The 24,515-nt window shown below is 50.9% G+C and overlaps 4 protein-coding genes across 9 annotated transcripts in view; 3 read left to right on the forward strand and 1 right to left on the reverse strand.

The window, feature by feature from the left end:
• Positions 1–95: 95 nt before the first annotated feature.
• Wdr97 (WD repeat domain 97) lies at positions 96–8,760 on the forward strand. Its single transcript, XM_028778844.1, is given in 24 exon segments — positions 96–247; positions 429–565; positions 708–1,336; positions 1,462–1,583; positions 1,719–2,418; positions 2,511–2,653; positions 2,746–2,982; positions 3,059–3,149; positions 3,321–3,453; positions 3,539–3,693; positions 3,863–3,923; positions 4,088–4,264; positions 4,326–4,553; positions 4,641–4,763; positions 4,840–4,923; positions 5,865–6,087; positions 6,089–6,288; positions 6,367–6,546; positions 6,673–6,870; positions 6,960–7,081; positions 7,156–7,312; positions 7,583–8,196; positions 8,282–8,343; positions 8,449–8,760. Coding segments are annotated over 24 exon segments (5,103 nt in total). The 5' UTR covers positions 96–117; the 3' UTR covers positions 8,646–8,760.
• Positions 8,761–13,659: 4,899 nt separating this feature from the next.
• Positions 13,660–16,534, forward strand: Hgh1 (HGH1 homolog). Its single transcript, XM_028778904.1, has 6 exons — positions 13,660–14,346; positions 14,447–14,547; positions 14,651–14,749; positions 14,950–15,041; positions 15,125–15,247; positions 15,322–16,534. Exons 1-6 carry the CDS (start codon positions 13,733–13,735, stop codon positions 15,472–15,474), a joined length of 1,182 nt encoding a protein of 393 aa, XP_028634737.1. The 5' UTR covers positions 13,660–13,732; the 3' UTR covers positions 15,475–16,534.
• A 97-nt stretch (positions 16,535–16,631) lies between these two features.
• On the reverse strand, positions 16,632–19,564 carry LOC114630669 (testis-specific serine/threonine-protein kinase 5). The gene is made up of 8 exons (XM_028778944.1): positions 19,114–19,564; positions 18,692–18,799; positions 18,298–18,500; positions 18,159–18,214; positions 17,726–17,858; positions 17,530–17,645; positions 17,028–17,156; positions 16,632–16,941 (listed from the first exon to the last, which is right to left on the reverse strand). Exons 1-8 carry the CDS (start codon positions 19,315–19,317, stop codon positions 16,775–16,777), a joined length of 1,116 nt encoding a protein of 371 aa, XP_028634777.1. The 5' UTR covers positions 19,318–19,564; the 3' UTR covers positions 16,632–16,774.
• Positions 19,565–24,264: 4,700 nt separating this feature from the next.
• The window catches only part of Mroh1 (maestro heat like repeat family member 1), a 75,237-nt gene continuing 74,986 nt past the window's right edge, over positions 24,265–24,515 (forward strand). For 3 of the 6 annotated variants that reach the window (XM_028778864.1, XM_028778869.1, XM_028778870.1), the window contains exon 1: positions 24,285–24,325. The gene's annotated coding sequence lies outside the window, so the exon portion shown is untranslated. The other 3 variants (XM_028778868.1, XM_028778866.1, XM_028778865.1) reach the window with 3 other exon arrangements.

Raw genomic sequence — 24,515 nt, forward strand, 5'->3', positions numbered from 1 at the left:
GCCTGCGTCGTGGGGCGGGGCTGGTAGCTTTTGGTATCTTAGCAACAGCTGCTGCCTTTCCGTTACTTAGTCTCAGAGCTGTTACTATCGCTCACCTATGGGATTGTGATGGGAGACATGGGGGACAAGATAATAGAAACACTCGACCTCTACTCATCAGAGGGTGACACCTTGGCTCTGGATGTAGACTTTTATGATCATGACATCTATGATATCCCAGATCCTGGGGTGCTCATAGAAAAGAATGGTGAGGGCACCTAGCATTATTCGGACACCTCTCTAGGAAGCAGACATTTCTCAGGCTTTGTTCAGTCCTAAAGATGTAACTCCCCTGGGCAGTCCTTGACCCAGCATGTCTCTCAGAGAAGGGCTCCTCGTTGCTTTGGGCTCAAGGCCATGGTGACACTGCATTCTCTACTGGTTTACAGAATTGGGTCTGTTGGGGGGACCAGAGGTCCCACAGCTCTTTACCAATAGTCAGAGATGGCGGAGTATGTCACTGCGTTCCCGCGCCAGACTCCTGTGGCTACACCTACGTGCATACCTCCACGACATTGTGGAAAAGGTGTGGTTCTCTATGAGGTTTCTACTTGGGCTCTTCCCTAGAGACCCTGGGCACCAACTCTACTGGTCCTTACCAGTTTCCCTAGGCAGAAGAGCTCATGCCTCCATTGCTCACACATACATCTGTCTACTCTGGCCTGCAGGAAAAGAGAGCAGAGCTGCGGGTGGCCCGCATGACACATGGGCTGGAGCCACTGCGTCACCTCGAAGTGGAAGCTGGACTGTGCTCAGTAGCACAGGATCCAGTGGGTAAACGCTTCATGGTACTAGATGGTGAAGGTTACCTGCATCAGCATACCAAGGATGGCTGGGAGCAGGCAAAGCTGAAGCCTCCTGTCATACTTAATGGGCTAGTGACTGTGCCTGGTCCTCTGGGAGAAATAGGCCGCTTTGTAGGCTGGGGCCCAGCTGGACTAAGCATATTAAGCCAAGACTTCCGCCTGCTTTGGCTGAGCAAGCCACGGGTGAACAAGTCACTGGACCAGGAGCCTTTTTGCTGCTTACCAGTGTCCAACATGGGTCTGTTGATTGTGGCCCAGATGGGTGGCAGCCTGGAGCTCTGGAAGTTCCGTTCAGGAGGTCGCCGTCTGGTACCCTGTGGCTCACCTCTACGGCCACCACCAGGCTTGTCTGGCTCCTTCAAGTGTCTGGCCCTAGGGCTGGAACCTGACCACTGCAGTTGGCATTGCTTTGCTGCCTATGGCTCAGCGGTGCTCACTTTTGATCTGGACGACTGGGCTCTCGTAAATGTTAGCCAGGATCTGCATAAAACGTGAGGGGAGTCGGGACAGGTGGATGGGAGGCAGATCCCCTAAGGAGAGCCAATTATTGCAGGGTTACAGGACCCACAGACAGGGCTGTGCTCAGTCCACTGGGCCTTCCATTTCCCACCTCTAGCATCATCTCAGATATGGATTACTGTGAGGAGGTAGACGCCATGGTGACAGCTTCCCGGGATAGTACTGTGAAAGTGTGGGAGGCCGACTGGCAGATCCGGATGGTGTTTGTAGGACACACAGGTGTGTCACGTCTGACAGCTCTTGCAACCCTTCCCTTTCTCATCCTAAGCTTGCCCCTCTCCAGTGTTGGCTACATCCGAGAAATTCCTCCTTAAGCAATGATGTGTGCCAAAATGACCTGCACCTTTCCTGCAGGCCCAGTGACAGCTATGACAGTGCTTCCAAACAGCACGCTGGCAGTGTCTGCCTCACAGGACGGGACAATTCGCACATGGGACCTGAGGGCCGCAGCTCAGGTGGGAGAGGTAACTCTGGGTTGCTGGACCGAAGACGTAATCTCTGAGAAAGTGAGCCATTTGCTGGCTCCTGCAAGCCCTGGCTGGCCGGTGCTCTCTCTCTGCTCAAAAAGCATAGAGCTGTGGCGTGTGCGTACCCTCTATTCACCATTAGCACAGCTATCCGCACCAGTTCTCCATATACAGGTGGCGCCAGTGCTGCCAGCGCCAACTGATCCATCTCTGCCTGCTCGCCTTGTATGCGCCTGCGCAGATGGGTCGGTCTACCTGGTATCGGCTATTACGGGACGAACTGTGAGTTCACTGCTCTTGGAGCCGGAGGACTGTGCAGCTGGGGTGGTTTATTGTTTGTCTCGAGAAGCGTTGTGGGTGCTAACACACTCAGGGTACCTAGTGCGCGCCAATGCCGCACGCTGCCCAATGGTGGTAGTACACCGCCTGCGTCCACCTCCACCCCCAGCGCCACAGCCCTGCTGCCTGCACCTCTATAGCCATCTTACAGACCCTCGTAGTGCATTCGCTTGCTGGGAGATTGTGCGCCAGAATCAGGGAGACATGCTCCGCAGTGCCATTGCCTGGGCCTGGAAAAATAAGAATAGGTGGGCACTACCGCCAACTGAGGCTAGTTAAAGCTAACTGTGTCTGACTTAGTGACAGAGCCTTGGCCAACAGGCTCCATCACTTCCCATAGGTTTCTTCCAGTGATGGGGCACTCAGATGGCACACTGTCTGTATTGGATTGGCGCACATCAATTACAGTCTTTCGTACAGAAGCACACAACCCAGGGCCAGTGACTGCTATTGCATCTACCTGGAGCAGCATTGTGACTTCAGGTTAGTACCGTCTCTCCCTCAAAGATGGCCTGCCCCCCCACCCCCCGCCTGCACTATCCTGAAGTCCCAGCCCTGACTCCTGCCACCCAAAGGTGGAGATCTGACAGTAAAGATGTGGCGTGTATTCCCATATGCTGAGGAATGCCTGAGTCTGCTACGGACATTTTCCTGTTGCCACCCGGTGGTCATGCTCTGTGTTCTGGGGAAGCGCATCACTGTAGGCTTTGAGGATCCAGAGAGTGCCACCTATGGCCTGGTGCAGTTTGGCCTGGGTGATAAGATGCGTTACGACCACCGGCCACAGGATGATCCTATGGACCATATCACTGGTGAGCATGGAATGGAGCCAGAGTGAAGCCTGTGCCCTTATTTTCAACTGCTTCCTAACCTTAGTTCTGCCCCTAGGTTTATGCTGCTGCCCCACCCTTAAGATATTTGCCTGCTCCAGTCTGGATTGCACCATCCGAATATGGACCAGGGAGAACCACCTGCTGCGGTGGGCTGGGGCTGTATGGTGTGGGGGCAGTTAGTGGCTAGAGGGCAGCTAGTGGGGCTCTTCTGACCTCTGCTTCCCAGTGAAGACCAGGGGCTGAGCAGGGTCTTATCCTATCACTGCCTCAGATTCCTACTCTTTGAAACAGTGGCTAGATCTTAGGTACTTTTGCAGGCTCCTGAAGCTTGATGGTCCCCCTCAGGCCCTGACCTTCTCCAGCAACAATGGAGACCTGGTCTTCTCACTAGGCTCCCGCCTCCACATGGTGTCCTATAAGACCTACTTACCTACGTCCTATCTAGTTAAGGTAATACGAGGTCAAGGTAGGAGAGGTGGGACTGGCGGCTCCACAGGAACCAGCTCTGGGAACAAAACTCTATCTGCTTCTTCAGAAACTGTGTCTGAAGCACTCTGATGTGATAAGTGATCCTCCACTGCCACTGACCAGCAAGAAGCCACTGACATCCAGCCAGCTGCAGAGGCTTGCCAATCTACATGGCGCAGCCAGCCTCAGGTCTACTTGGCTGCTGTGGCAGCCTGGGGCAGGGTTTGCATAGCTATAGACCCCCAGTATGAGTTCTCTATACGCTCAACTCCCTCTGGTATTGCCATATCTCAACCCCAGAGTCTTTTCTCCTGGCTAGTTCTCACTCTAGCTTCTGACCTATCCCACCAGTAATGCCCAGAGTCCTACCTTTGCCTGTTCCTACCTACAGTGTGGCCTTGCCCTTCGGCTATTACCAGGCAACAGAACTTCAGCAGCCAGTGTTGAAAGAGGTAGTGTAGGTCCTGACCCTTTGCCAGTCCATTACCCATCCATGCCCCATGCCCAGTCTCAGGCCACAATCTCTCAGCTTCTGGCCTGGGACCCTCATGGTTGCTTGGGGAGCACATGGCAAGTCTTCAAAGAAGCATAGGCTGACCACTGATTTCCACCTCAGGACTTGGAGAGTATCATAGCCCGGGATCAAGACCTTCACGAACTGAGGCAAGGACTGATAGCCCCAGCACCTCGGCCCTCACTCTCCTTTAAGCAGCGCCAGGAAGCCTTTGACAATTACTTACAGCTGATCTATGGGTCTGACCTGATGGTAGGTATGAAATCAGTCCCAGGCTCTGTCATGACCTTTACCTTGTCCGACACAAGCTTCTGGTTTTTTCCTGTCCCAGGACATGAAGTCTGAAAGGGACTGGAGCACAACAGAGAAGGAGTCACAGGACACAGAGACTCAGCCTGGAACGGCCATCATTGTTGGGCAGGCTGCATTTAGCAGTGATGTTCAGGCAGCCTCCCTACCCTCAGCCCTCCAAACCCCAGGAGCTCCAGGAAGGCGCTTTGCCCGCCCTCCTCAAGTCCCCTTGCCCATTCCACCCACCTACCGGAAGGTGCATAGCCAGGCATCCCAGGTGAGGTCTCCTTCACTTCCAATATCCACCCATGCCTGGACATTGTGGTCCCTGCCTCAAGCCGTTCTAACTCCTTGTATACCCTAGCTTCTGGCACGTTCCTCCCTGAGCTATGAGCTGGGCCTTGGCTTGGATCTCCAGGTGCAGTGGGATCAGTTTGCAGTTAAGACCGTGAGCCAGGACACATCAACCGACTACATGCAGAATAGGGTGAGGGCCCCTATTCTAGGGCAGTTTCAGGGGCTTTGGTGGTTGTGTTTTATTCTTACTTCCTATCCCTCCCCAGGTTCCACTGTTGCTGCAAAGAAGGCCCTCAGAACCTCTCTCAAAGCTCACGGGCTTCTTTCCTGCCACCATAAAGCCTTACAGGGTGAGACCTTACCCCTCCATCTTTCTAGAGGTGGCCTCTCCCGGGGATCACTCTTTGCATATCCCATCTCCCTCTGCTGTAACGCCTTTGCGTTCCACTGTGACCCAAGGGCCAAGCTTACCTGAAACCTATAGAGTCAAGGTGTAAGAACCCTGTACCTGCACAGGCATGATGGTACACACCTTTATTAATCCCAGCACTCAGGAGGCAGACACAGACAAATCCCTGTGAGTTCAAGGCCAGCTTGGTCTACAGAGCAGATCCAGGACAGCCAGGGCTCTGTTACACAGAGAAACTGTCTCGGAAACAAACAAACAAACAAACAAACAAACAAACCCCATACCTCTCCAGCCTGGCCAGTTCTGGTGCGGACATGGACTCCTTGTTGCTTTCAAGGCTTGAGCCAGAAGTCTACCGCCAATGTTTGTTTCTGCATACCAATCTCTCCAGCAGGAATGCAATGTTTCCAATAGACCTTTTCTGGAAGACCAGAGTTCTTGTGCTTCAGAGGAGCAAAGCTAATGGGGCTAGTCCCTCAAGATCCACCATCTTCCCATACTTGGTCATACTGGCCACCTAGGCAGGCCTAGCCCCGTGCTTAGCACACCAGAGTCCTGCTCAATTGTATCCTTTGCCCTTCAAGCACATTGAGCTCTCTCCAAGTTCCTTTCTTCCTATCCTGCTCCCTCTTCCAGGTTAAGTTTCACGGAGAGAATGTCAGTGCTCACCAGGGACCAGCCACTTCTGCATTTACAGTCCGTATCCCTCCGGACTACTACACTTTTCTTGGTTTCCCAAGCTAAACTGTCCATTTGCATTTGAGAACAGAGGCTACCAGTCCAGTCTGGCTTCTGGAGGCCCACGGTTATGGAGCTGTTCCTGGTAATGTCCCAGTTCAGTGATTTCAGCCCTTCAGCCCAATCTGTTGCTTCTACATCTAGATACGTTCTCGGCCCCTCAAGTTTCCTGGCTGTGTGCCCAACTCCGTGGTACTGCGGCAAATGTGGTTGCATACGGAGGTCAGCTGCCTCGGTTCCCTAGCAGAGCTTTCTAGCCAGAGCAGAGTCAAGGCAAGAAATGGAGCTTGGGGTTCTCTGGGAGGGCCCTGTTATCCCCACAGCCTGCCACGTGTTTCTTCTTGTCCCTCTGCAGCCTGGAAGCGAAGATGAGAGATGGTTAAAGCGCCGGAAGCATTCTTCTAGCAAGTGGCGAAGCAAACTATTCGGTTTGCTCCGACTGACAAGGAGGAAAGCGGGAGAGGACGAGGAAGAGGAGGAGGAGGAAGAGGAGGAGTCGGAGATAGAGTGGGTCTCCATTTCCCCATCTTCTGAGCCGGAGCCAGAGCAATGGGAACCGGACACAGAAGTAGGCACTCTAGGTTCTCATGGGAAGGGTGAGATTGGTGCTCAGAGATGGGTCTGAAGCTTCAGTCATTTCCCCTAGAGTGCCACAGATTTGATCTCAAAACTTTGCAATGAAGCCTCCAAGACTAAGGGCCACTCTCATCCCCGCTCATTTGGACGCTCGCTCTTGGAAGAACGCTATGGGCATTTGCCCAGGTTCCTGCATTATTTTGTTGTCCAGAACTGGTTCAAAAAACTGTTTCCTATCTTTACCCTGGAGGTTAGGAGACTCTGGGAAGCCTAATTTGGGAGGTGGGAAGTGGGGGGTAGAAGAGAGAAAGCAGGGGCTAATTTGCATGTAGAGTGGAGTTGGGGAGCAGCACGGTGTGAGCAAATCTTCCCACAGGCCTATCCCGAGATGGGCACAATAGAAGGTTTGGCTTCGATGTTTTTGGATTTCCTGTTAAAAGCTTCCTGGGCGGACCGAGTGAACATTCTAAATGCCCTGCTGAGATTGTTGCCTGATGTAACAGGCAACCTCCGAACCCGGTTGCAGGCCAAACTCTTATACTTGCTTAACCAAGACGATCCCCCCAAGCTCCAGGTGAGCCCCTCCCTCCAGAGTATCCCATATCCTGATGTAATCCCAGAACCGACCACAGTCCCCTACCTCTATCCTACTCCTGAGCATAGGACAAGACTCAGAAGGAGTTTGTGATGCTGGCACTGCAGCTGCTCCTGGCCTGCAGCCTGGATGTCCTTGATGTGGTGCTGGAAATTATCTCCTACTACCTGTATTCTCCAGTCAGCTGCCGGTGAGTTGAGCTCCTGCTAGGTTTTCCCTACTAGTCTGGGAGGACTTGACTTAAGCCTCATCTATCTCTCCTAGGCAAGAGCTCAAGAAGTTGCTGGAGGGGTTGGGACTCCATGACCCAGACGGTACACTGTTCAAGGAAATTATGACCTGGGTTGAGGACATGAAACTCGAATCCAAGGCTGAGATACGCACACAGTGTCAACAGAAGCTTGAAGAAATTTTTATCCAGGTCTGGTGGACCAAGGGCTGGCAGTTCACTTACTGCAAACCTACTTCCTTCAGAGGTCTCCCAGAAGACCATGAGTGGTGCCCACGGGAATTCCTCGAGTTTTTGAAATCAGAACATTTCTTGAGAGACTCACTGAATGCAGAAGGCTGTACTTGAGTCGGGGTCGGGGCCTGGGTGAGGTACCCTCTCTCTGGGGCTGGGACTTTATAATAGAGGGAGGTTTCAGAGGTATAGGTGCAAGGGTCCTTACTCTGGGTCACTCCCCTATAGGTGAATGATATGGACCAGTCCACGGTCACTGTTTTTGTGGAGCCTTCCAGGCAAGTCTCACAAACCTCTCTCATTTCTGGGGCAACCTTGCCTGCCTTGAGCAGCTCTTGGACAGTCTCACGAGCATCAGAAATGTCCTTGCATTTTCAAGAGTCATTGGTGCCTTCACCTGTGCCTTCACCTGTGGAGCCTTTGGAGTCTATGGAGAGGATGGAGTCTATGGTATCCATCTCAGAACTCCATGCGGCAAGCACACATGCACATTTGCGTATCCAGAAAACCAAAAAGGTCCTCGCTGATATGCTGCAGACCTTCTGTCTGGAGGACTCCGAATATGCAAGTTTGCGTGATGCACCAAGGAAAGTGTCACCGCTGGCGCAGACAACATGGTCACAGTCTCAGATAGTGGACCTGTTTCATATGGATATGCTTAATTTCTTCTGTGAGAATCGGAGGGCACAGCAGCAGAGATCAGTGGAGGAGGAAGAGGAAGAGGAAGAGAAGGAAGAGGAGGAGGAGGAGGAGGAGGAGGAAGGGGAGAAGGAGCACTTATCTGTCTCACGAAAACAAAAACTAAGGCCCAACACTGTGTTGCGGCCACACCGGGAACGCTGGTGCGCATGACAGTGGGTCTATTGGGCTGGCCCTGTATGGGTTGCACTGAAGGAAGGTCTTAACTAAATCCTCTCCCTTCTTCAGGCTCTATCCAATCCTCCGTCTGCATGAGGCCAAGGCACAAGACATTGGTGTGTTTCTCAGGAGTAAGTAGACACAGGCGTAAAAACTGGACTCTAATGCTCCCCTGTCTCCCCCATCCCCACCCAACCTCAGACTATAGCTTCATTTGCCTGGCTTCTCACATCCAGGTCACAAGAAGCAGAGCAAGGAGCTAACTCTCGATGGTTCTATCCGAATGCTGAAGCTGCCGTTGCCACGAGTGGATTTGCAGCCCTTTCCCCCAGGCTGGCCTGCACCCCCACGGGCACTGCCCCCGCTCCTCCTTCAGCCTTCACTTCAACGCTACTTTCTACTTAAACATACAGACCCTGATGCCTACGGTTGACCTGGCAGACAAATAGCCATGGCTCCATGGCTAAGACCTAGTCCCACCACCTTAGCAAATCACAATACTATGCTTTGCCTAAATTAAGAAATATATAAACACACACATTAATATATTTACTTACTTATTGTGTATATATACGGGTTCATTTGTGTGCAAGTATGTGTGTGGGCATGCTTGTGGAGGCCAAAAATGGATGTCAAGTGTTTATGGTTCTAAACCCTATTTTTTATTATTTTTTGGTTTTATAAAACATCTCTCTATATAGCCCATCCTGGGACTCACTATATAGACCAGGCTAGTTTCCAAATGACAGGGCTCTACTTGCACCTGCCTCCTGAGAGCTAGGATTAGAGGCATGTGCCACCGCACCTGGCCCTATTTTTACGTTTCAGTTGTTTGAGTGTTTTCCTTTATGTATGTGCCAAGTGGGTCTCAACAGAAGGTTATCTGCAGTAGGTACAACAATGACTGAACCAGCTGACATTTGAGGAAAAAGAACCAGGTAGGGCTTATGCCCAGTTTGGTGCCCTCTTCCCTTCATTCTTGAGGTTGATAAGTAAAAGCCGATTCTTTTGTTTGTTTTGTTGTTTTTGTTTTGCAGGCTGCTGAGTTTTTTTTTTTTTCCCCAAATAGGGTTTCTCTGTGTAGCCCTGGCTGTCCTGGACTTGCTTTGTTGACCAGGCCGGGCTGGAACTCACAGAGATCTTCCTGACAGGCTGCTGTTTTTATAGGTCATACGCCATCCTGATTACTTTTTGTTGTTGGGTTTTGTTTTTTTTTTGTCAACTTGATACAAGCTAGAGTAATTTGAGAAGAGAGATCCTCAACTGAAAAAATGCCTACCAGACTGGCCTGTGGACAAGCCTGTTCTTGATTATGACTGATGAGGAAGAGCTAGCCCACTGTGGGTGGAGCCACCCCTGAGCAGATGGTCTTGGGTTGTGTTAGGAAGGAGGCTGAGCCAGCCATTAGGAGCAAGCCAGTTAGTAGCAACCCTCCATGGCCTCTGCTTCTGTTTCTGATGTCAGATTCCTGCTTTGAGTCCCTCTTCTTACTTCCCTCTGTGGTAAACCATCACCTGACAAGTATGAATGAAAGTTGGTTTTGGTTATAGTGTTTTGTCACAGCAAGGTTTCTTGCTGTGACACCTGAAGGAGAGTTAAATTCTGTTCTTCAAAAGGGTAGTCACATTTCTGCCTTGATCCAAATAGGTGCTGGTGTACTGGAAAGTTATTGTTTCCTTTATATGTTAGAATTGTATGTGGTCACTCATTTCAGATCACGTATTCGTGCAAATAATATCACTTGTATCATGAATTATCTGTGCAAGCAGCCATAGCACAGGCAAAATTCCTGTTTCCTGTTGCCAAGATAAAAACACCCTAACAAACCCCGTAGTGTTGGTGCATGCCTTTAATTCCAGTACTTGGAAAACAGAGGCAAAGGCAGGTGGATATCTGCATTTGAGGCCAGTCTAGTCTACAGAGTGAGTTCCAGGACAGACAGGGCGACACAGAGAAACCATCTTGAAACCAAGCAAACAAAAAACAAACAAAAACAAAACAAAAAAGCCAGGTATGGTGGTACATGACCCTAATCCTAACACTTGGGAGGTAGAAGCAGGAAGATCTCTGAGTTTGAGGCCAGCCTGGTCTACAAATTGAGTTCTAGGACAGCCAGGACTAAACAAAACAACCAAAAGCAACTAAAGTATTTGACTCACAATTCTAGGTTGCAAGCCATCATTGTGGGGGAGTCAAGGCTACAGAAACCTTGAGCCACTTGCTATGTTCAAGGAAACCGCCCAAACTGATGGAACTCTGGTCCCAGTTTATTAAAGGAATAGTTCAGTGAATGCACACCCAGGATTGATCAATCAGAGACACAGTCTAGACGCTGGGAGCTAAGACTGCGACCCCAAATACTTCCCAAGGCCAGTTTATAAAGGCAAAACCCACAATGAGCTCATATGCAGGTATAGAAAGGGCTGCAGGGTGGTGGGTTCTTACTCAAGCTATTTGACAGTTTAGACAAAACAGTTCAAATGGATCTTTAATTTGATTGGTCCTAAGTGGAGCCTTTGGTTGTGGAATTTCCTAAGAATAACAAGCCTTATACCAGGATATGTGGTCAACCTGATCCTGCTCTGAGTCAAACTATTTTCTGTGTCAGGAATAATATAAAATTATTGGCAGGCACGTAACAAAATGGCTACAGCTGCATTAGAGGAGCAGGCCTCAACGAAGCTAGTCACATTCCACCCACAGTCAGGAGAAGACTCTAATGAGTCATACATGCGAGTAAAAGTTTACCTTTTCCACTCTTTTTTTTTCCCCTTCCCTTTTCCCTCTCGCTCCAGCCCCGAACGCTCCAGCCCCACTCATTTCAGACACCCCATAAGATGGCATCAGATCTCATTACAGGTGGTTGTGAGCCACCATGTGGTTGCTAGGATTTGAATATATGACCTCCAGAAGAGCAGTCAGTGCTCTTAACTGCTGAGCCATCTCACCAGCCCCCTGCTTTTTCCATTCTTATAAAGCCCCTTTCCTAGGGAATGGTAACACTCACAGTGGGCAATGTCTTTCCACTAAGATAAGCCCCCACAGACATGCCTAAAGGCCAACTTAATTTAGACAGTCACTGAGATTCCCTTTCTAGGCAACTACTTTGTGTCAAGTTAACAAAGTTAACTTTGTTTATAAGAAAAGTAAATATCTTTGAGACCATCTCATTTCATAGCCCAGGCTAGCCTCAAACTACCCTGACCTTCCTGCCTCAGCCTCCTCAGTTGTGAGATTAGACAGGAAGGACTATGCCCAGCCGATTTACTTTTTTGTTTTGTTGAGATAGGGTTTCTCTGTGTAATAGCTCCAGCTGTCCTCTCCCAGCCCATCTATGTTTTTATTAGTGTCTAATTATACATAGGTCCTGGGGATCTAAACTCCAGTCCTCACACCTGCAGGGCAAGCGCGTTAGCCGCTGGGCCCCTATGTGATGAAAATGTATTGAAAACATATTAATTTCAGAAGATAAGGCTATTCGATCCCCTGGTTGACATCACACTCCCTGGTGCCCTAACATCCTTAAGCAAAGGACTGCGTGTCAGGCATCTGGCTGTACTACCCTTATGCCCATACTGGCGGTTTCGAACATTCCACAGATGTGCAGGGCTAAAATATAACTTCATTCTAAGAGGTGTGGCTTCAGCGGTGACTGTTTAAACAGTTTTGGGGAGGTCTTTCCCAGCAGCCTCTTATGTCAGGTAGGAGGAGCACTTCCCTATGTAGTCTAGCAAAGGAGACTATGACTGGTACAAAACAAACAGTGCCTTGGCTGGTGTTACCACCATCCTTCATTTGCATAATGACCTGTCCTGATTGGTGCAAACACCTCTCATCTTAGAGGAATATTATATTAGTTGTATTAGGCTATTTGGCCCACTTCGTAAATGGGCTGGAAAACACCTTTTGAGAGGTACATGTGTACAGCAGATTGATCTCAAACGTGACCTTGGAATTCTGGATCCCTAACTCAGTTTCCTAAGTGCCGAGATTATATCTGGCAGGAGTTTTTATATCATCCCACTGTAGTAGTCCAGGCTAAATTCGAACTCACTGAGATCTACCTACCTCTGGATCCCAAGCGTTGGTATGTACCACCACCATGCTCATCCTTTTTCACCTACTTTTCTAGGTTGAGATGGGCTGGTATGGCAAAGAAAGAAATGATAGCAGTAGAGACAAGGAGACACTGGGGCAGAGCTGCAACAGAGGCAGAGATGGGGGTGGGGAAGCAGTTGTAGAAACAGAGGCTGTAAGAGGCAAGAGTCTTAGCCTTTTCTCAGAAACTATCACTAGCCACTGTCAAAGGCTGGGAAATCTGGACAGTTAGGCCTACACAAGAGCTAGCCACTTGCCACTGTAGCCCGAAGGGTCCCAGGCAGTATCTAAGGCTGCAAAGGATCTGGAACCATTGCAGCTCCTGCCTATCTCCTTTGTTGTCAGAAGCAGAGGGTTACAAAACCTGCCAAGGACCAGCCCTGGAAAAACTCCTAACTCAAGATTTCTATTTTGAAAGAGCAAGGACCCCAGGCAGCTAGTTGCTAAAAGAGGCACGAGAAGGACCAAGTGGAACACTTTCCCAGAACAGACCTCAGTACTGAAATTATCTTCTGCTAGGGTTATGTAACTGAGAAGGCCAGTGTCCTGCCATCTGTGCTAACAAATGTGCCCGTGGAAGGTAATAATATGGAATCACTGAGGAGTAAAAAACCCCAGCGAGATATGGAAGAGAGAAACCGAACAGCGTTCTAGAGAGCTGTGCAGTAGTGTCTGTCGCCAGCGTCCTCAAACTTGCAAACTATAGATTCATTTATCAGTTCCCTTTGCCCAAACCTGCTTGACTCAGACTTCTGTCACTGGAGAGGTCCTAACAAATGCCCTAAAGTTAGCCCCTCTGCAAAGTCAGAGGCTGGTCCAAAGCTGCCTTGTCACAGCGGAGTCCTGCGCCATCTGGTTCCACCATCTGGTTCTGGGAGATCTGAATCTAGTTTGTTTGTTTGTTTGATGGTTTGTTGGATTGATTTTATGTATATGAGTACACTGTAGTTGTCTTCAGACACACCAGAAGAGGGCGTCAGATCACATTGTAGATGATTGTGAACCACCATGTGGTTGCTTGGGAATTGAACTCAGGACCTCTAGAAGAGCAGTCAATGCTTTTAACCACTGAGCCATCTCTCCAGCCCTGAATCCAGAGTTAAAGGGCAGAAGCAAACATTCTGGACACTAGGAGCACAGGCTTCCGAGCTACGCTCCAAATTTTGCGTGATGGCTGTGCAGCCGGAAAAGTTCTGCAAGGATTTAGTGGTGGTGGTGGTGGAGGTGGGAAGGGAGGATGCATCTTCACCACCTACCGTGCCTCTGGCCCTAGGAGAAAGCCCAATACTCTGGCCCACAATGCCTCGCGCCAAGGCCGGCCCCGCCCCCTTCGGCTGGGTTCTCAGCCTCGGAAGGGTTTTAACGACTTCCGCTTTTCCGGTCCCGGCCCTCGTATGAGAAGCGACTGAAACTGCTAGCGGCATGCGGGGACCGGGAGTAGGTTCGGGGCTCTCTGATGAGCGAGGGTTGTCAGAACAGGAGGCTGGCGCGGACACAGAGGCGGCGGAACTGCTGCCCTTCCTGGTGCCGGGAGCGCGAGCAGATCTGCAGGCGGCCGCGGCGCAGCACGTGCTGGCGCTGACTGGTGCGGGCTCGGGCCGCACGCTGTTGGCAGGACAGACAGCATTGTTGCGGGCTTTGGTCGACCTTGCGGTGGCCCCGGCCCCAGCTCCTTCCCGCGATGCCTCCCGCGCGCTCGTTAACTTGGCTGCTGATCCGGGTCTGCACTGGCAGCTGCTGGCGGCGGACCCAGAGCTGCCTGCCCGCCTGCTTCGCTGCGTGTTGGACCCTCAATGGCCCTGGGCTGAAGAGGCGGCTGCAGTGCTGGCCAACCTGAGTCGCGAGCCGGCTCCGTGTGCTGCGTTAATGGAGAAGCTGATGGCCGCTGAGCCGGAGCGGCTGGGTCTGGAGCGGCTTGTCAACGCGCTGTGCATGCCTAGCTACAACGCGGCCGCACCCCTGCATTACCTGGGGCCGCTGCTCTCCAACCTTAGCCAGCAGGCGGAGGTGCGTGCTTTTCTCCTGGACCCGGACAGGTGAAACCCAGTCGCCTGCGCGGGTGGGACGGGACGGGACGGGGCGGGGAGAGGAGAGTGCAAGTGAACAAGGACTGTACTGAGTATCCTCTTCTAACAGGTGCGTGATCCGACGGCTGCTGCCTCTTACCCAGTACACAGACTCCTCGGTGCGCAGGGGCGGGGTGGTGGGAACGCTTCGGAATTGCTGTTTTGAACATCGTGAGTGACAAAAGAGGGGGTTGCGCCGTTGCTAAGGTGGGAACTGGACCCTAGGAACCCAACGGACCAATCTTCTGAACCTCTTCTTGGTCCCCACCTTCAGGACACCACAAGTGGTTACTCGGGCCCCAAGTTGACATTCTCCCCTTCTTGCTACTGCCCTTGGCTGGGCCTGAAGAGTTTTCTGAGGAAGAAATGGACCGTGAGTGACTTGAGTTGTTGCCCCAGGGATCTCTGGGCTAGAGGGAAGACTATAGGAGGAGATGGGGAAATGTTTAAGTCTGGAGTCCTTTCAGTGGCCTTTAAGGAGGGGGTCATTAAGACACACATGATGCTTGTCCAGGCAGAGCAGGGCTTGGGTGTCCAGCACAGGGATCAATAGGTTCCCATCCTCACTCCTAGAGCTGCCTGTCGATCTGCAGTACTTGTCACCCGACAAGCAACGGGAGCCGGATGCTGACATCCGAAAGATGCTCATTGAAGCCATCATGTTGGTGAGTAGGGGCCCCTGATGTTAATGCCTCTCCTATTGGCACAATTCCCATTGGCATCTGAGTAACCTTTTCCGTCTTCCTAGCTGACCGCCACTGCACCTGGTCGGAAGCAGGTACGGGACCAGGGTGCTTACTTGATCCTTCGAGAGCTATACAGCTGGGAGCCAGAGCCTGATGTGCGAATGGCTTGTGAGAAGCTTATCCAGGTGAGTGCAGGGTCAGCAAGGCTGGACGAGTGCCAACAGCTTGTGAGCTGCTCACCTGCCTCCTCTACTCGCAGGTGCTTATTGGTGATGAGCCAGAGGTTGGCATGGAAAACCTGCTGGAGGTGCAGGTACCTGAAGATGTGGAACGACAGCTGCAAGAGCTAGACCAGCAAGAACAGCAAGAGCTTGCTCAAGAGCTAAGAGGCAAGGGTGCCCCACGGACCTGAAGCCCCTTTGGCCTGAATGCCAGCTTCAGACCCACCCTTGCCAGTGTTCGCACAGGGTTCTAGGGTAAATGCCCAGTAAATGTTGAGAAGCTCAGGGATACCGCCCGATCCTGTGCCCTGTTGCAGCCAGCAGTAATGGACATTGTTCAGAGCTGCACTATTGAACCAGAGCTGGCCAGGTCCTGTGTCACAGCTGCCTACAGATGAGGCAGGATGCCATTCGTCACTGGAGCTATGAGGAGCCTATTCCCAGACAGTGACAGGACTGGACTGGAAACACTGCAAGCCCTGGGAAGCCAACTAGTTTTTCATTCCCAAAGGCACTGAAGGGTCTGGACATGGTAGGCCTAGAGATGTAAACAGTGCTATGAGCCCGAGCCTTTGGAGTCTTTTTGCTTTCCTTGCCCAAGACCTTAAAAGACAGATTACACTTGGGTCCTAGGGTCTTCCTAGAATGCTCTGCCCTTCTGGGCCTGTCTTTGGATCACTTGCTGGATTTGCCATTTGCTATCTCTGTTTCTCTGTTTCATCTGTCAGCCTCCTTAGTCCCAGGTTGAACTGGGACTTAGCCACTCAGATAGAGCCTGCTCCTTGGTTAGCTTTCTCGAGCCTCAGTTGCCTTTCAAGACATCCAGACCCTCCTGTTGGGCACACCTTGCTTACCTCTGGAGGGATTCTTATGTGTGTTCTTGCAGCATTTACTCCTGTACGATCCTACCCCCGAACATTTGGAGCCTACTCCATGTATGTACCCCTTCTTTCTAATTCTGTAGGCACCATGGCAAGTTTTGCCCTACTGTGTCCCCTCTTCTGAGCCACAGATCTTGCTCCACCTGTGTGAGCTGTTTTCCTTAGCAACAGGTCCTTCCAGGTCCCTGAGACCTGTGGTCTCCATGGGAGTTTGCAGTGTTCCAGTGCATACCTCTGAAGCTGGAAGACTGGTATACGTGTTGTCACACGTGACTAGGTGTTTTCATTGGGTACCAGGAGTCATTTCCCCTCCATCCCCCCACCCATGGTGCTCTCCAGCACTCATTAAAGCTTTGACACTGTTGGCACATTTGCCGTGTAGACTGGTGTTTTCCCTCTGACCCAGGTCCCCAAGGAGGTACCCAAAGGTCACTGGCCCTCCCTGTGTAGATAATTGCATCCTTAATTCAACAGAATGAACATTTTTATCTGCACATACCCACCCACCCTCAATTCACCAGATAGTGCCCAGCCATGTCCCTCTTGGGGAACATGGGACATAGAGAGCAGCCACCTGCCATGGTACGCCCAAGCCCAAGAGTGGTAGAACCTATTGCTCTGGGGCAGGCTTCCAGGTGCTGCACAGCTGGGCTAGAGACACTCTCCTTGGAGATATCCTGCCACTGGAGGGGCTGGAGCCTTTGCTTCTGGTATACCTGGTATCTCTGTCAGGCTCTGTGTTGTCTGGAGCTATTGCGGACCAAGGATGCTCCTGTTCTGCAATGGAGCAAAGCAAAGGGTCATGTGGTGTGCTAGAGACACCGCCTGCAGCCCAAGCAAATCACCTGTGAGCCATTCCCCACCTCGGGGAGCTCCAAGCATGGACAGCATATGTTCTGCAGGCAGCATCCAGCAGTGAGCAGCCACCTGCTGTAGGTCCAGGCGTTCGCAGGGATGCAGCTGAAGCAGCCCTCGGATCAGGTCCCGGCACTCTACAGGGGAGGGCTCACTGCTGGAGCCTGCCACAATCCTGACCCACACTCAACTACTGTCAGAAATGTTGGCAACTTGAAAGGGATCATTACTAGTCCTGGCAAAGGTTCAAGGGCCATTATCAAAAGGGGACTGAGGCACAGAGGAGGGGTGAGGTGTTCCAGACAAGTGCCGTGTTAGATATTCAGTGGGATTGGTACCCTTCAAGCCAGTCCCACCCTCAGCTCAACTTTCCCAACATACAGTGGGTGGACTACTTTTCCACCATATGGGGGTAGGGTGATACCGTATTCTCTTTTCCGTGGTCCTGGTCTCTCTGGCTCCCCTCCAGGCTCGAGCTGGGCCTTGGAAGGAGCGTGGTGTGGTGCTCACCTGAGGACAGCCCTGGCCTGAAGATGGGACCTCGACGAATCAAGTGCAGCATGCGATGGGGCTGGTGTTCCTTGAAGGGCAGCTTCCCAGACACCATGGCATGGAGGATGATCCCTCTGGGGACCCAGCTTCTTCAGGGTGTTGTCCCTCCTAAGCCCACCCATGGGTCCTGCAGGGGGTTACCTGGGGTACTCACAGGCTCCACAGATCAGCCTGCTCGCCATTGTACTTCTTGCTCATGAGAATCTCTGGGGCCGTATAGGCCACAGAGCCACAGAAGGTGCTCAGCAGAGAGTTCTTGAGCCCCACCCAGTTGGCAAAGCCAAAATCTGCACACAGTATATCGGCAGGGCGGGGCAGGGAAACACGGGTGATGGACAAGTTGGGGAGAGTAGGTTCAAGAGGACATCTGTTAGGATAGTGGGGTCTGGGGAGGGAGGGAAGTTGGACTGTATGTTGTTAATGAGGGAGAAACTAGGCAGGGACTCTTGTGGATGTAGGTCAGTGGGTTTAGGCTATAGGTAGGAGATGAAGGTCATTATTGGGGACAGGTGTCTGTGTGGGACAGGCAGAAGTTGGGAGGTAGGAGTCCAGAATTAAACTGGACTGATGGAGTAGTGTGGGCTCACCTGTCAGCTTTAGGAAGCCCTGGTCATCCAACAGGATATTTTCACATTTCAAGTCCCTGGGGGAGAAGGGAATGTGGGGCTGGGCTCAAGTGGGTCAGGAGATACCCAGGTAGGTAGATAGGCCAGATGGCACCCTCACCTGTGCACAATGCCAACATTGTGGCAGTGGGCCACAGCGCTGACCAGTTGCCAGAACAGCCTTCGGGCCTCTTCCTCCTCTAGCCCTGGGCAACATCGGAGGTCTGACACTGCATTGATATGCTCCAACAGGTCACCTCTAGCTGCCAACTCCAGTACCAGGTAGGAGCGTTGGCTGTTCTGGTAGGTCTCATACAGCTGAACCTAGCAAACACCCCCGATACTCCATGTCCAGTCATCCTGAGAAAGGCTGGGCCAAGAGTTCTGGGAATGTCAGACATGCTAGCTCTCAGGTGCAGGGTGAGAGACAAGTCTTCATGCAAGGACAAAAAAGAGGTTCCAAGTGGAGAAGTGGGGCATGGGACAGACAGCAGGCATGGTAAGGACCGTCTTACTATGTTCATGTGCTTGTAGGTAGCATTGAGTGATAAAATTTCCCGGGGCAGGAACTTTCTGGAGTACTCTGCTGGGGCTTCAGCCATGGATACAATCTTAATAGCCACCTGAGGAAGATGTAGTGTTCAACTGTGTAGACTCCTTAGAATAGGTCCACTGTTATTTATACACATTGGTCAATGGACAAGCAATATCCTTGGACGGATAGTGCCTGCCTCGCTTTTTGTCCCTGGTGCATGTATGTTTGAGGGGTTGGGAAACAGAGCATTGGGAAGCTGAGAAGAGATAGGACTTAGGAGGGAGGTCCTATAGAGGAAGCTAGGGGAACTAGAAGGTATCTGAAGGATGTTAGGACAGGCCCACTGGAACCAGGCTAGGGTACCCCAAAGAACCCACAGAGAAGGTAGCAGGCCTGCCTCACCATAGTGTGGCGCTTGCCCCGCAAGTCAGAGGATAGCCTAAGGTTGTGCTTCATGCGCTCACGTGTTGCATAGGCCAGGTAGACCTTGGAGAAAGCACCAGATCCGATCTTCTTGGAGGAGAGCAAGTAACCGTTGTTCATGCATTCTCGAACCTGTTCTATGAACACCTTCTGATCCAACTTGTGCCGGCTGTTGCTCCTCATGAAAGGCAGGGTGCCACAGAACTGGGCTTGGTGGGCCAGCTTACTGCCCGTAAGCCAGGGAAAGAGACACTGCTGAGGTCTAACTTGTTTCAGAGGGCAAGGGACGGGGAAGCAGAAGGCCAGGAGGGACTTGCTGCCCCTTGGAGAGAACAGTCAAGTTTCTGAAGAAGTTTTAGGCTAAGAGTATAGGTTGAGAGCCTCAGGAGGAGGCTTCCACAGCTCTGGATTGATTGGAGAGTAAAGACTCCAAAGAACTAGGTGTAGGTTCTAGAATAGAAGGTTCTAGAAATGCACTTGCATTGTGCCCTCAAAGGTATCATCTTAAGCACTGTCATCTCTGAGAATATCTTACCAGATTCACCCTATCCAGTGCTGTGTTCTCCTTTTGTGGGATGAGAAGGCATATGACGGGCTAGCACCAGGATGAGGCTGCTGTGGGCCACTTTGAATAGAAAGGTCTTTTCATTATTTTGAGAGAGAGTGGGGGTGGGGTGGGGTGGGGCACCATGAAGGTTTTGCATCTCCTGGAGCTGAGGTGACAGGTGAGCCACCTCATCTGGATGCTGGAAACTAAACTTGGGTCCCCTGCAAGAACAGAATGTGTTCTTAATTCCTGAACCATTTCTTCAGCTCCTATACAAGGTCTTTAAAGAAACTATGAAGGTTAAGTCTTCCAAGAATATCAAGAGGTCAAAAGAGATCAGCTGCTGTTTCATTCTTTGAGGAGATACCAACCAAGGTCATTATTAAATGAGTCAGGAATGGCAAGAGTCCAGGATCCTCTGATCTGGACTTCCTCTACTGCAGTGGTTCTCAACCTGTGGGTCTCAACCCCCTTGAGGCTGTCAAGCAACCCTTTCATAGGAGTCACCACAGACCATCAGGAAACATAGATATTTACATTATGATTCATAACAGTAGCACAACTACAGTTATGAAGTAGCAATGTAATGACATTTTTGAGAATTCTAGAATTTTTGTTTCCTTTAAAAAGAAACCCACAGACATATTACAAGAACACACTCTCTTTTTAATCCCAGATATAGGGATGTGGGGCACTTCAACTGTCCACAGCAGCTGACCATGATTTGCCTCGTGCTCTAGCAGAGGTGTGGTTTTGCCAGCTGCAGATAATTTCTGCAATAGTGTGACACTTGGAATTCTGAGAACTTTTCAGAGGATACATAAATGTGAGGTGACCCAAGAGGTGGAAGAAACAAAAGGAAAGAAATTTAGAACCAGGGAATCAATCTCTCTCTCTCTCTCTCTCTCTCTCTCTCTCTCTCTCTCTCTCTCTCTCTCTCTCTCCCTCTCTCCTCCCCACCTCCTCTTTCCTAGTTTCTCTCCTAATGTTAGGGGGTAAAACAGTGGTGGTGGAATAAAGGATGGGAAAAAGAACCCACAAAGTAGTAAAAGACCAGCTACAGCAATGAAAATAATTTTATGGTTTGAGGTCACCACAACCTGAGGAACTGTATTAAGGGTCACAGCATTAGGAAGGCTGACAGCCACTGCTCTGCTGGGTCTTGATTTTGTTTTTAAAGATTTATTTATTTTATGTATGTGAGTACACTGTAACTGTCTTCAGACACACCAGAAGAGGGTGTCAGATCCCAGAGGGTGTCAGATGGTTGTGAGTCACCTTGTGGTTGCTGGGAATTGAACTCAGGACCTCTGGAAGAACAACCAGTGCTCTTAACCAATGACCCACTTCTCCAGTTCCATTCTTATTCTTTCTGGATCTTGATTTTTGACCCAAACCAGACCTGCTGCATGAAGCCTGCCACACCTGGGGCTTCCTGCAGATTTGAACACATCTTCAGGGGAAGCAAATGTCACTGCCTCAGACTATTCCTCAGGCCATGGGAACTGCCACTACTTCTTGTTTTCAACTCCAGAGTCACAGCTGACATTTACTTAGCATGTGACATTTGCCAATTGCTTTTCTAAGTAGTCAGCTATATCCTCCTGGTCATGTCTCACTCCCTGAACACACGGAAGTGCCAAAGGTAGTTCATACTCAGAATTTCAAATCTGAATGCAACGGTGCAATACATGTTTTACAGATGATGAACTGAGGCCCAGTAGTGGCAGAGTCCAGGCCAAGTGTGAGATGTCTGGTGTGAACTGGAGGGGCCAGCATTGGCTAGCGGGCAGCTGTCCTGAGAGTGCTCGTAAAGTAGGGTCTAATAAGCCTAGAGGTCTAATGAACCTCAGAAACTTCTTCCTGCACTGAGATCTATAGGTAGATGTGGAAGGCTTTACACCAAGGTGTTGGGAAAGCCTGGCCTGAAATGTCAGATGTGTCCTCTCATCGACCTCGTGACTTTTTGGAACAAATAGCTCATAGCTACAGCCATTGAGTGTGTGAGAGAGAAGAAATATAGAAAATGTGGACTCAGTAACTGTCCTGTGGGTAATCTGGAGCTTAGGTAAACAGAAATTACTCCTGGGGGATTGAATACACAGGTTAGCTATCTGGGAGGTAGGAGGGCTGTAGGTATGTGAGTGACAAGGTGAAGGTGGGTGGCCATTTTACATCTAGAGAACAAAAGGGAAGATCATGTGACTCTACCTTGGCCCAGCAGTGCCACTGTTGTCTACTCAGAGTCTCTCAGCTGTGAGGGCCCCTTCCACCGTCCTGGCTACCACCCGTGTCAGAACCCAGATGGAAGCTAGTGACTACTAAGCTGTGTGGTAACAGTCCAGATCCAGAAAGATACCTTCCTTTTGCAATCTTCTTAAAAAAAACCTAATTTTTAAATTTTTTTGTGTATGAGTGTTCTGTCTGTCTGTCTGTCTGTCTGTCTGTCTGTACACCGTGTGCATGTCTGGTGCCTGTGGAGTTCAGAAGGGTACCAGATCCTCTGGAAATGGTGTTCAGCATGGTTGTCAGCCACCATGCGTGCACTGGGAACTGGAACCAAACCTGGGTCCCCAGTAAGAAGAGCAAATAAGTGTTCTCAACCACTGAGCCGTCTCTCCATCACCCACAGTCTTTTTTTTTTTTTTTTTTAAGATTTTATTCTTGTCAGGCATGGTGGTCACCTTTAATCCCAGCACTCCAGAGGCAGAGGCAGGTGGATCCCTGAGTTTGAGGCCAGCCTGGTCTACAGAGAGTACCAGGGCTACACAGAAAAACAAAAACTAAAATAAAGATTGTGTGTGTGTGTGTGTGGTGGGAGATATGTGCACTTGAGTGTGGATACCTGTGGAACTTAGAAGCTTTGGTTCCACCTGGAGATGGAAGCTGGCACTGACTGTGAGCTGTCCAACATGGGAGACAGCAGGAAGTGTTCCTAATCACGGAGCCATCTCTCCAGTCCCTTTGCGTTGTCTTGTCCTTCTTCCTAATCGGCATCCTTTCTAGTCTATCAGCTCCACTGAATTTTACCCAGCACCTCATGTGCTGGGCCTTATGCTGAACAATAAAAGTAAAGATTAAGTTGTGATACATGCTGGGCAGCTTGTATGTTGGGGGCGGGGATAACTGACCGCTGTGGCAGTGGAGGAGCACAGGACCAGCAGACGTGTTGGACTGCAGCCAGAGCACTGCCAACGTCCATGGCAAGGCTTTTCAGGGTGGAGAGAGAGGTGGGGCAGGAGAGGAGAGTGGTCTGGGTGTGAGCATGGAGAAGCCCTCCTTCCCTAGTAGCTACCCAAGTTAGTCCTCTCTCTCTGCTTTCTAGCGTCTTCCTAGGCCATGACCCAGAATGCCTCACTCTTGCTCAAATATGTCCTGTCTTTCTCTCTCGGGCTCTATCCTCACAACAGAAATAGGTCCAAGTCCTTCTCGCCGTAGAAAAAGAATATTGGCCCTCAGTGTTGGCCTCTTGGACCCCTCAGCTTGCTGCCCTTCCAGGATCCGTTCAACCACAGCTTAATTTGTACATCTAACGGATGCTGTCAGCCTAGATTCCTGATACTTCACTGCTTCCCCTTACTCAACAGACTCTGGGCTTTTTTTGCTTTCAGAATGCTACCCATAACTTTCTCTTGTTTACACACATCTGGGTGATTTCAATCTCTGGTTCTTTGCAGGTGCCAAGTCTTCCTGGCATGATCCTCCCCCAACTCTCCCAGGCAAAAGCTCTTACCTAACCTTGCTTTCTTGGCATCAAACCCAAACCCCTTCGTAGCATTTCCTATATCCTGTAGAGCGGCTGATTTTTACTTTTTTATTCACCTCTTCCCAGGCTTAGAGGCTTTAGTTGCACCTGGGGCTGGACATACCAGCGGGTACTGTGCAGCCCAGGTTGCTAGGACATGATCATCTTGATTCCCAAACTCTTGTTGATAGGTTGAACATGTATCCCTGATAGGCATGGTCATGTGTACGTTTAGGAGTCCACAAATTAGGGGCTTTGAGTATGTTTTAGGCGTTTAGTGTGTGACCAATGTAGAACATGACAATACCTGTGTGACTGCTGCATAAGGTGTGCTGGGGCTGTGTTTTTGTTTGTTTGTTTGTTTGTTTGCTTGTTTTTCCCCCAAGACAGGGTCTCATTCTGTAGCCCAAGCTATCCTAGAACACACTATGTAGACCAGGATGGCCTCGAATTCATAGGGATCTACCTGCCTCTGCCTCTCCAGAGCTGGGATTAAAGGCGTGCGCCACTGCTCCCGCCTGGTGGAGTTTTCTGCAGTTGGAAGCCGAGTCCGAATACTCTCGAGAACAGCGCTTGCGCAGACGGTGTCTGGCGCAGCAGCAGTACTCACACTCGTCTTGTGAAATGGTCACCCGACCGCTGGGGTACCCGGCAGAGCACAGGAAGGAGTTGGTGTACCTAGGCTCTCTAGGGAGTGGAGCGTGGGCGGAGCTAACGTGAGGGACAGAACTCTGACCAATCAGCGTGGAGATCGTATGGAGGCGGGGCCAAGCTGCCTCGCGCCAGGCCGCAATTGGCCAAAGGGCTGCGGGGATGGGCTTGGGGTGCTGCTCCGCCTACTCCGGGACGCTTGGGGCATAGAGGGCGGCGCCCGGGCCGTGGCGGCGGCGGCTCCTCAGGTAAACGGCTTGTTAAGGCTCATCTTTGGTGGCGGGGTCCAGGCACCCTTTGGAGAACTTGAACCAGAGAGCCTAGGGGCCTTTCCATCTGCCAGCAGCAAGAGACGCTGTGTCAAGGCGCGCCTCCCCAAGGTCAGCGGGCCGGTGCCAGGAGGTCCTGGGAGATCTCAGGTGTGCTCAGCGGGCCAGG

Source organism: Grammomys surdaster, unplaced genomic scaffold (genome assembly GCF_004785775.1).
Source record: "Grammomys surdaster isolate TR1022 unplaced genomic scaffold, NIH_TR_1.0 342, whole genome shotgun sequence".
NCBI lineage: Eukaryota > Metazoa > Chordata > Mammalia > Rodentia > Muridae > Grammomys > Grammomys surdaster.